Source organism: Topomyia yanbarensis, chromosome 2 (genome assembly GCF_030247195.1).
Source record: "Topomyia yanbarensis strain Yona2022 chromosome 2, ASM3024719v1, whole genome shotgun sequence".
NCBI lineage: Eukaryota > Metazoa > Arthropoda > Insecta > Diptera > Culicidae > Topomyia > Topomyia yanbarensis.
Genome location: NC_080671.1, coordinates 174,447,452 through 174,459,802, shown reverse-complemented (window position 1 = coordinate 174,459,802; position 12,351 = coordinate 174,447,452). Strand labels below are relative to the sequence as shown.

At 36.5% G+C, this 12,351-nt stretch overlaps 1 protein-coding gene across 12 annotated transcripts in view; it reads right to left on the bottom strand.

Moving 5' to 3' along the window:
- The window catches only part of LOC131682172 (cGMP-dependent 3',5'-cyclic phosphodiesterase-like), a 157,831-nt gene that overhangs the window by 99,421 nt on the left and 46,059 nt on the right, over window positions 1-12,351 (bottom strand). For all 12 annotated transcript variants that reach the window (XM_058963445.1, XM_058963442.1, XM_058963436.1 and 9 more), the window contains exon 4: window positions 6,846-6,941. In XM_058963445.1, coding sequence (XP_058819428.1) covers window positions 6,846-6,941 — 96 coding nt within the window. The remainder of the gene's footprint in view (window positions 1-6,845; window positions 6,942-12,351) is intronic.

Genomic DNA, 12,351 nt, shown 5'->3' with positions numbered 1-12,351 from the left:
AATGTTTCGTTTTCTCCTACGACTGGGATTAGAATATTTTCATTTTCAGAATCCGGAATAAAATCGGCATTGCGCTGGTTAAAGTCTCCGTAAATGTGAACTTTGACCTCGACCGGAAGTTCAAATAAAATTTGTTCAGCAATTTTGAAAAAGGCTTCATACGATGATATATTAGCATGCTCTGGTGGGAAATATACAGAGGCAAAAACATGTATTTCACCTGAAATGCTCGCTTTAACCCACACATGTTCAAATTCTTTAAACTTCACTGTGGGAAGAATTTCAGAATTAAATTGAGCCGAAACGCCTATAAGAACTCCTCCACCAGACTTCTTTTGAGATACTAAAAGATTTCGGTCGTCTCTGAATACGTTAAAGCCACTACCAAAAATTTCCTCACTTTTTATGCTATCGTTCCAACTTGTTTCAGTGCCTAAAATAACAGAATAAGAGGAGCTCAATACATTACTATAGATTTTGCTCATTTTAGATGCGCTCTGCATACGATTAAAATTTTGACAATATATCAAAATTTCTGAAAGCGTTTCTGATAAAGTTAATGGCAATTTGTCATACTTAGAAATATCATGCAAAACTATTGATCCGTTTTCATCCGTAACCGGTTCGTCATGGTCTGCCTCTGAAGAGTGCGTTAGGTTGGACGAAAACACGAATGCTCACAGGAACAAGCTGAACAGCGCTGAGAAAAGGAATTCGTCAGGACAGGGGTTACAAACCTATCTGGTGCGAAAGTTGAGTTAAATTGATGTACAACCGGGTATGGATTCAGTGTTTCACCACGTTGAAACCTGATACCACGCTGATTTTCAAACGGAGGCCTAGAGAATTGCACCCTTGCCGCCGCAAGTAGATCCTTATCCCGGGGAAGAGAGTTGCCAGCTGTTGGACGACCGCATTGCGTATTGTTGTTGTTGTTGCGATTATTGCTGCTATTGTTGTTGCGATTGTTGTTACGATTATTATTGCTATTGTTGTTGCTATTATTGTTGTCATTGAGGTTATAGTTATAATAACTGCTTCTGGATATCTGATGTTTATTTGTCTCATTAGTATTACGGCTACGTTGGTGTCTGTTTTTATTGCGATCATTTATTACCCGATGCAACTGCTTTTTATTAGCTTTTCTTCGTGCCATCGCCCTATCTTTCATCTTTTGCTGTTGAATTCTATGCTGATTACGTGTGTCGTACTCCGTCCAGTCAGAGCGCCACACTTTCTTCGAACCCAAAAAGCGCCACCCTTCAGTGGCTTCGGCAGTGGAACGGTGACCTGAGTCACCCGATTTTGTTGATTGGGCATTTAATTCGTCCATCAAGCTGGGGCCCGCTGGTGGCAAACAAGCATCGCGTATACTGCTATCCAAAGTGTTAATTGAGCCGGCAAGAGATTGTACTTCTTTGAGAATGTCACTGCCAACTGAATTTGTTATAATTTTCACTTCGTCTAAAACTTCACGTGTAGGACGCGATTCACTCAGGTAGTGTTCATTACAATGAGCTGCCATATCTATGGTAAGGGTGCTCAAGTTCTGAACTTCGCTGCAGATTTTTTTCAATTCTCTGGTCAAATCGGCAGTGAGATCATTTACATACTCTTCAATGTGTTTTTTTGTGGATCCCATAGATATGTTGAATAGTGATGTGATATGGTTTTTCAGCGTGACCAGCTCATCGGCCTTATTAAAAGAATTACTGTCAATGGCCTGCGATAGTGCCGATACAGCATTTGCCACTTGCGACGATGTGTTTATGTTCACATTCGCCACTGATTCTTTAAGCTGCAGCTCAACATTTTCGAATAAGTCAACAATTGAATTGAACTTTTTTATGTCGGCTGCTATTTGTAAGTTGCAGTCCGTTTGCGTAGTTATAGATTCAAATAATTTTTCCTGTTGGTACAGCACTTTTCGTGTGTCTATGCCTACCTTTAGATTATGCTGGCAATCTGCACACAGGGGAATCATGAAGTGCGAGATAAATTCTTCTTGATTTCGCTGGACTCCTACACAAGCTGCGTGATAACATTTTCTGCAGAATTTACACTGCCACAAGAAACGATCGTCGCTGATATTACAAGATGTCACACTGCAGCTCATTATGATAACCGTTGTTTAATAGGATTGAACACACGCGCGACGGTAGAAAGATAAATAAATAACAATTAACTGCGGACCGTAAAAACACGTCTATACACAAAGGCGTTCGATTCCGATTACCTTTAGGTTTTAGTTTTTCTCTTTAGGTTTTAGTTGAAAAAATATAAAAAATGTAAAAAAATAGGTTTTTTGCAATTTAAATTTTTAACATAAATTTTCATTTTTGTGAAAAATGACACAATATTTTTGCAGTGTATTTTTTTGTACAGAAATAGTCATCCCCTTAACTTGTTCTCAGATAGTTTTTCTGTAAAAAATACAGTAATCGAACAAAAAGTATTTGAAATTAATGTATGTAGAAACGTCTACGCCCTTTTTAAAAATGCTGCAATTGGCGGAGAAAATCATGGAGATTCACAACCGAACATAACTACAAAGTAACAATATTTTCCCAAATTTTAATAGAGATCCGAGAAATAGATCGAAAGTTACAGCGCTTCCAAGAGCAGTGCACAGTGGTTTTTTTGCCAAAAACACGCGATTAATTATTTACACAAAAACGGTCAAGTTTAGATCAATAATGTCTTCTGAAAGTTTTATCAGTAGTTTAAGACCTTTCTTCTGGTTTAGTACATTGAGTGATTAATCTCCCTAAAAGTGAGATATTTTTCTCATTTTTTTAAAATGTATAGATAATGAGATCATATGTTCTGCAATGTTGTAGAGCTACTTTTTGCGAACAACTTTGCTTAAGAGTCCAAAATTGTATATTCAATACTTGTGAAGTTATAGTGTCTTGTTTGTGGATGGCCCCTTAAAATCATTTTTTTAATATAACTTTTTTGGTATCGTACCTATGAATTTAGAATGTTCTACAAAGTTATTTGCGCCAATGTCATCCGCAACTCTTTAGAAGAACGTTTTGTTCTAGCTCTTCTATCTTCGAAGTTATTTAGCAATTTTTGAAAAAAATAGTGCTTTTTCCAATAGCAATAACTTTTGAACGGGCAAAAACGGGCAACTAGCTATAGTTATAAACATTAGTACAACAAATGAACTACAAAATCCAATGTATTCCATTTGTCTACTGTTGTCTTCGGTGCTGTTATGGACGGTTTAGGAAGTGCTTTCCGCTGCTTAGTATGCATTTTTCATTAAGTGGAATTGTTCATCTGTTCCTCGCTGGATTCTCTTTTTACGTATGCGTGTGCAGGAAAGAAATTAAGAGAGAGTAAGAGAAAGAGAGAGAGAGAGAACAAGAGAGAGAGAAAAGGAGAGAGATTGTAGAGGACCGCTAAGCGCATAACTTCTACGAAATCGCCTTTAAGAAAATCAGTGTTACACAGCTCCGAGATGTAGCAATCCTTGACTGTTACTAAGGGTAATGCTCACAACTAGAAGATTCCCGAACTTCGACGCGGTCACGTGTGCGGGAGAGTGTCTGTACACGTTTTTTCGTACATTCAATGATACGAAACGTTTTAAGCGATACTAATTTAAAGGGATTTTCATCAAAATGTGTACAGTTGGAATGTAAGGTAATTGATTGAAACATAATTTCTTTATATACTTAGTATTCTTGTTTATTGAAAAGTACACTCATTATACTATTTAGGTACCCTTGATAAACGTCACTTGTTTTCCCTTTCGGTTTCCGCGAGAGAAAGTATGAAAATTGGTTCTGTAGTTCAACAAGTCTTTCAATATTATAACGTTGACGGACATAATATGCCCGATTTTGCCGCTGGAATAATGCAAATGGTCAAGAAGTCTTGTATTTATTTCAAAAGACTGTGGATCAAGCATAATCGCACAGTAACTAATGTTTTTAGACTCTTAAGACTTTGGGTGCTCATAACTCAAGTACACAGAATTTTCTTGAAGGCGATTTTTGCGCGATTTCGCAGAAGTTATGCGCTTAGCGGTCCTCTACAATCCTTCTTTCTCTCTCTCTCTCTCTCTCTCTCTCTCTCTCTCTTTTTCTCTCTTTCTTTCTCTCTTTCTTTCTCTCTCTCTTTCTTTCTCTCTCTTGTTCTCTCTCTCTCTCTTTCTCTTTCTCTCTCTCTTAATTTCTTTCATGCACACGCATACGTAAAAAGAGAATCCAGCGAGGAGCAGATGAACAATTCCACTTAATGAAAAATGCATACTAAGCAGCGGAAAGCACTTCCTAAACCGTCCATAACAGCACCGGAGACAAAAGTAGACAAATGGAATACATTGGATTTTGTAGTTCATTTGTTGTACTAAGGTTTATAACTATAGCTGGTTGCCCGTTTTTGCCCATTCAAAAGTTATTGCTATTGGAAATAGCACTATTTTTTCAAAAATTGCTAAATAACTTCGAAGATAGAAGAGCTAGAACAAAACGTTCTTCTAAAGAGTTGCGGATGACATTGACGCAAATAACTTTGTAGAACATTCTAAATTCATAGGTACGATACCAAAAAAGTTATATTAAAAAAAATATTTTAAGGGGCCATCCACAAACAAGACACTATAACTTCACAAGTATTGAATATACAATTTTGGACTCTTAAGCAAAGTTGTTCGCAAAAAGTAGCTCTACAACATTGCAGAACATATGATCTCATTATCTATACATTTTAAAAAAAATGAGAAAAATATCTCACTTTTAGGAGGATTAATCACTCAATGTACTAAACCAGAAGAAAGGTCTTGAAATACTGATAAAACTTTCAGAAGACATTATTGATCTAAACTTGACCGTTTTTGTGTAAATAATTAATCGCGTGTTTTTGGCAAAAAAAACCACTGTGCAGTGGTAACTTGAAATTGTAAACTCGATTATCTCGAAATTTCGTTTTTCCAAAAATGGTTTTTCCGTGATCACGATTGCCGAAACACCACTAAACCGATTTTCTTCAACTTTTTTTCAATTGATCGTTTTTAATTTTTCTCGTACCTTTACGATTCCTTTTTTATACATAAATTTTTGTTTTGTAGATGAGAATTTTTTAATGCAATTTGTATAGCTTAAAAACGCATTTTTTTAGGAAAAACGTTCCCGAAAGCAGGACAAAAATATTATTTATTCAACTAATCGTTAAAGTTTGAGAAATACTCATATCCTAATGGATTTTTTTGAGTTTTGGGATCTTAGGTAACTTATTGGTCTTTAACCAATTAAACCTCTTAAATAAAAAAAAAGTTTCGGGAAAAAAGCCATAACTCCGCCATTATCAATATATTTAAAAAAAATATGCTTGATAGTTTCACTGAAAAATGTACTACCAAAACACCATAAGTTTAATGCAATGAAATCATTACTTTATGCCTTTACGTGAATTCAAACTTTCTTGACATTTTTCGCACTAAAAGGTATGTAACCCCTTAACTGACTTAACTTTGCATACAGATTCTATGTAAAAAATACCTTGAGTTTTCGAGATAAATTTTCAATTAAGGGGTTTTTTACTCATTTAAAAATTTCTATTTTTCACGAAAAAATCTGCCTTTTTATGAGTACAAACACCCTTAGTTAAAAAATTATCTCAAAAACTCAACGTAGGGGTTAGGTATTTTTTACATAAAATGTGCATGCAAAGTTTGAAAGAAATCGGTTAAGTAGTTTTTGAATAGCAGGTAACACCGCAAATCATGTTTTTTTCCGAAGACGTTCTACGAGAAGCTTCGTCACCGAGTCGTTTATTGATATTTTTGCATAGAAAAATTACAGAATGTTATTTGGATGATACACTATAATATACAAAAGTTTTGATCACTTCGCTTCACCCAAAGTTCTAAAAAATCACAGAATGCACGAAAAGTCACAATGAAAAAAAGTTATATTAAAAAAACTAGATTTAAGGGGGTTGTCATAGAAAACGCCTTATAAATCGATAACCTTTAGTCCTACAAGCTCAAGTTCTTCAACAAAATTGTTCATTATGAGCATTTCTAAACCTTTGTCGAAGACACCCACTTTCTATCTCGTCAGTATAAAAAGTTAATTTTTTAGTTCGATCATAGCAAGCCATGCTAATTTTCAATTACTATCAGATTGTGGGGAATATTCATACGAACAATTCCTCCAAAGACACCCTGTGAATATATTTGATGGTTTGGCCTAGTGAATTAAGTTCACGTTTTTGGCGTTTCCGACCACTGTGGATTGGAGTTAATAAAAATTTTAATACATTAGCGCATTTACCCAAAACTCCACGAGGCCTTTCGCGATCGAAAGGAACGGCTGTGAAACACTTAATATCGCAAATTTACATAACGAAGGGCTGAATGAGAACACAAGTTGTTCCAGCCCTGCATTATGTGCAGGTTGAGTATACCAGATGCAAGTGGTGCCAAATTGAGTTTGAATAGTGAATCAAAAAAAAAATGCTCAATAACTTTTTTACGGTCACGGTCACTTTCATTCGGAACTGTCAAATATCGATGTTAAGTATCATTGAAGAATTCTACAACGCAAAACGGCACATCTTCTGATAAAATGTTGGTGGTTAATCCTTCTTGGAGTAATTATAGAGAATCTAACCTCCAAAAAATAGCTCGGGACTTAATGTCTTCAGCAAAGTTTTCGAAAATGCTCTTTCAAAAGACTTTGTTGAAGACATGAATACTTTATATATTTAGAGTATTACAATATAGCAGACCTTTTAGATTTGGGTTGAGATAAAAAGGCTTCAAAACATATCAAACTTAGCATGTATTTTCAAATAAAATATGTATAATATATCATTATAAAACTTACCATTTCGATAACTTCAGAAAAATCCTTATTAATATCGTCTATGACAAAAGGATATCCATTATGTTGGGACGCATTCTTCAAATGTGAAGAGTTTATCTGAAAAAAGTGACAAACAGAATAATAGGTCATATAACAACAAATCTAGTAAAGAGTTGTGAGAATTGTGTAAGTGTGTACCAATGAAACAGCTTAACTTATGAAATCTGATCGCCACGCATCCTTTCGAGAAGTTTTCGAGATATTTATTTCTCGCGTTTTTTTTTTGAAAAGGGTCAATAAGCATACTGCCAAAATTCACTTTGAGAGGAAATTCTGGACAAACCATTATTCGCCGATTATAAATCACAACAGCAGACGAAAGAGAAAACTTTTCTTTTTCATAAAATGTTCCATTCTCGGCGAGCTACGGTTTGTTCGGAATTTTCTCTCAAAGTGAATTTTGACAACATGCTTATTGGCCGTTTACAAAAAAACACGCAAAATTTCAACTCTTTGTACATGTACATAAACGTAAAGAACGGCGGTACAAATGATTAAGAAACAGAGCTACGTGTTGACACTGACTGAAACACTTCAAACAAAAAATATCATATACTTAATTAGGAGAAACAGACAATGATATGAAAATCGAAAACAAACGAACCAATCAGCTTATTGAGAAAATCGTTAGAATACGCACAATGCTATATTTCTCCTTAGTGGATTTTTTTTGGAAAAAACTATTTTTTCTCTTTTAAGTAACATTATGATTTAGGGTAGCCCCGAACACCATAGTAGTGTCTCTAATAAAGAAATGTCAATAACAGTAGCCCCAACTGACGGTACGCTTATGTTTCAACAGTAGATATTAGTTTTAATTGCATCTCAAGTGATTCATCACAGCACGGCTCATTCGCGAAGACCATCCATCCACCGGCGAAACTTTGACAGTTCAAGTCGAAGGCCTGTTTCTATGGTCTCCTGAAGGTGCGAGACTTTCACACTGTACCAATATACTGGTACGCAGGTTTTCTTCGACATTTCATGACGCAGACGAAAATAAATAGTAATATTTGTTCGACAATTTTAGCGGCTTCGTCGCACCATTATTGTGACAGATGGATGGGCTATCATCATCCGCAGAAGACTGTCAGCTGCCGCAATAAATGGTTTTTCCCTATGGATACCACGCATTTATGTACGGTTGGGTTGCCCATTAAAATTTACGCCTTTCAGCATACAAAAGAGTGTTAATTTTCATTCAGGTGATTCGTCCGCATCAAATATCGCCTTATTTTTATACGGTGATTTGACAGCAATGCTATCTGTTAGAAATAAACTAAGCAAAAGTTGTGTACGAGAAAAACATTATGGCCAATGGATTAACTTTAGTTTATCAGATATGATATTATATATAATGTACGCATTATTACTTACATATTATAATTTTTATAATTTCTGGATTGGGGAACTTCGGCAGAATAAACTAGAGAATCTGAACTCCTTTTGTGTGCATCGCGCGGGACGTAAAGTAACAAGATTTTTTCTAAGCGTGGTGATTTTGGCGATAGCAGCGCCGTAAGTATCCGATCGGTCTGATTTTTCAAAGGTTTAAGCTCTCGCGAGTGGTGTATTTTAGTAATTTTTGTAGTTAGTAGTATTTTTGTAGTGGGCGTAGCGTATTGGTAAATCGATTGCCTTGTATCCAGCGCACCTGGGTTCGAGTCCCGACCCCGTACATAGGGCTAGAAATTTTTCATTAGAGATTTTTCTAACCCGAAGAGGCAAATGACCTTAAGGTTAAAACCTCTATAATAAAAAAAATATTTTTGTGGTTTCATTATAAGAAAAGTCCCTATTCTTGGCGTCAACATATCAATAATTAACCCTGATCTGAAATTTTCATTTTCAAAAAGTTTATAACTTTTTATTTCATGACCTAGTATACTAATATTCAAGAAATTTACATGTATTATTTACAATCATTTGTAGAACATTTCAAATCAGTAGAAATTCGAAGAAAATAATTATAAAGTAAAAACTTACACGCAAAATGTTCCAATAAAAAAAGGAGAGTGGGTTGTATCTAGTGTCTTCGTTTTTCAAAATGATGTTTTCTAAAATTTTTCCGAAGACACCGATCCTGAATATGAACAGGGTGGAAATACAAATTTTTCTCACTAATAGATGAATTTTAATGATGTGTCATCGCCACCCTCAGGGCTTTTTTGTGCTGAAACCAATTCTAAAAGCTCGCGACAATGTTGTGGTAGATTCAGTATTGTGATCGAGATTAAGTACGCGAAAAAAATTATGATGGCATAGGATCTGTTCCTGTGGCAAGAGAAAGAGCGTTTTTGTGATAAATAAGACTATGAGCTCGAAAGTATACAGGTGCCTCAACAAACTGATTTTACGCTTCATTAAGTCCCATGATGATCCAGTTACATTTTTTAACCAGCTGCGATTGCATTAAGGACGTATTACACTGGTCCAACGAATATGGATTTCCCCTCTAGCTGAATCCGTCAAATGACCCTCCGTTCAATAAAGAAGAATAGAGCAATAATGAAGTGGGAACTTAAGATAGATCAGGTGAAGATTTGATGGAATTAGCTAGCCTTAACCGTACCTGAAGAAGGTATGGGTTGGATAATAAGCGACATCAACAGAAAACAGAATTGCTTCAAAAATGCGATGAATGTTTCAGGTATGTTTCTGAAGTAGAATGTTATTTATTATCTTTGATTAATCCTTATAAAGTTTTTCAATTGAAGGATTCTATGAAACTCAAGCGCACCCTGAAGAATGGCGAAGAATTCCGTCATCAGTTCTTTTAGAAAATTCTAATGATCGCTTGCAAATTACTAACTTTTATTCTGTTTTTTATTCGGTGGCTAAGTCCAGTACTAACATAGTGGATTTGATGTTCACAACTTTTACCGTTACTGCTTCTATTAAAAGCCATCTGATAACTTATCTCTATATAGTGAAGACATTTTTGAAGATGTAGAGTGCTAAATGGCCCCTCCTTACAGCGATCGTGTCCTTCGATGGCTGAATCATCGAAAGAGGTCGGATTTTATCTCAGTATTCTACAATAGAATTACAGAAGTATCATCCCAAAAATCGATAATTTTAAACTGTTAATAAATAAATCGAAATGTAACGCATTTACGTTAGGTGAAACCTGATGATTAGCCGCTCGGATCCTGAATACACCTATAGAGTAGTACTTCTGGGTATCGAAAAGTGCTGACTTCTAACGAAATAACCTCCACCCAATACCAGACATTGAAGTCGCTTGCCAAGATAGAATCAAAGACAAAGCTCTTTACATAACAACCGCCTGCATTCCCTAGAGTCTCGGTTGGCCACCGTCGCGACGGCTTTGTGATGTAGCGGAACTCCTCTCCACTTAAACTGCCACGGTACATCATTGAGTTGCTTTTACGATGATAACACGGTGCCATTGAAATTTTGATCTTTCTAAATTACCTAGTATATGCTGTAGGCCTCGCAGACGGTGCACTACAGGTCAGGAGCTGGACAAAAACCGGGAACAGTGCGTAAAAAAATCGACAAAACGCTGATTGCTCACTTCAGGCGAAATCCGTACATTTTGACGCAGGGCTTAGCCAAAAAACTTGATGCTTCACAAGGTCCAGAAGGCCAAGAAACGTTCCGGATTGAAAACGTCTAAGGTGCATAACATCCCCAATCAGGATAAACACCAGCAAAGTATTGCCCTAGCATGCGCCCGGAAACTCTACATGATGCTGCTAACGAAAAACCGTTGCTACGTCATTATTTAATTATGAAACGTGCATCAAACCAGATTTCAAGCAGTTTCCGGGACATGAACTTTCCACAGGTTTGCTGTGGATGATCGTTTCAAATGGAAGAAGCTGTCGAAATCCGCTTCGTAGTACCTGATTTTGCAGGCCATATGCACTTGTGGCAAACATAGTGAACCATTCGTGACCAAATGCACCATGAACCCACAAAACTGTCCTAAATTCCGTCCAATCGGAACCTATTGAACCATAATGAAGCGCGAACTTCGAAAACCAAAAGAATGGCGACGGAGGACGAAAAAGAAATGAGTGATAAAAAACTGAGCAAAACGTACCGGAAACGACTGCGCAGGCTCTGATGGAGAGCGTCAATCGCAAATGGCGAACATTTTACTGAAACTGTCGTAAATGTCGAACATTTTACTGAAACTTATGCAAGCTGAAATAAATACATATACTGAACATATACTTGTACTGTATCGATTTTGTTGGCTATTTTCGGCAAATTTGAGACTAAGAGAAACGAAAGCAATGAAATTGAAAGACGGATAGGTATTCTAGAGTGAATCAGTTATCAGTTATTAATTTCCGGCACGAACACCCATGGACGGTTTATAAATTGCTAACACGTCAATCGCCAGAGCGTTTTTATGTTTGCGACATCGTGGATGTAGGCACGCGTGAATGATCGAATTTACGACCGAGTTTGTATTATCGCTAAACGCTCGAGCGTTTATAAGTTATCTTACGCGTTCTTTGTATGGCGCGAGCGTTTGTACAACGACGCTTATATATAGTTTTGTGATAGTGCGTTTTTAATTTCGAGTGTCGTAAGGCGTTTCTATAACCATGTGGTCATTTACACATTCTCGTAGGCTTTTGAGTGTTTGCGCGAGCATGTATATATGTAATAGGAGAGTGTGAGTACACTAGAGACTCTGCATGTATATTTGTGTGTCTAGGATAATACAACAGCTCCGAATCAATATTGTCACAGAGAAAGAAATAAAACAAAAGAAAAGCCACAACAGTTCTTTTGCATATACTTGGAACTTTGGATTCATTCCGATAACTATACTCCATTTTCCAATCAATCTAAAATGTCGCAATAATTAACGAATCACCTTTTAATCCACAATCCCAACGGTAGTGACCATTTTCAAATGCGATATTCGAGAAAATCAAGTCCGACAAAATCGAATCGGAGGAAGAGTAAGCATTTTTACTGACTTGATTCCTGACAGTGCGATTTAAGCTCAGACGAAACGAATTTCCGGCACGAACACCCACGGACGGTTTATAAATTGCTAACACGTCAATCGCCGTAGTATTTTTATGTTTGCGACATCGTGGATGTAGGCACGCGTGAATGATCGAGTTTACGATCGAGTTTGTATTATCGCTAAACGCTCGAGCGTTTATAAGGTATCTTACGCGTTCTTTGCATGGCGAGAGCGTTTGTACAACGACGCTTATATGTCGTGTGTGGTAGCACGTTTTTAATTTCGAGTGTCCTAAGGCGTTTCTATAACTATGTGGTCATTTACACATTCTCGTAGGCTTTTGAGTGTTTGCGCGAGCATGGATATATGAAGTAGGAGAGTGTGAGTATACTAGAGACTCTGTATGTATATTTGTGTGTCTAGGATAATACAACAGCTCTGAATCAATATTATCACAGAGAAAAAAATAAAACAAAAGAAAAGCCACAACAGTTCTTTTACTTAGAG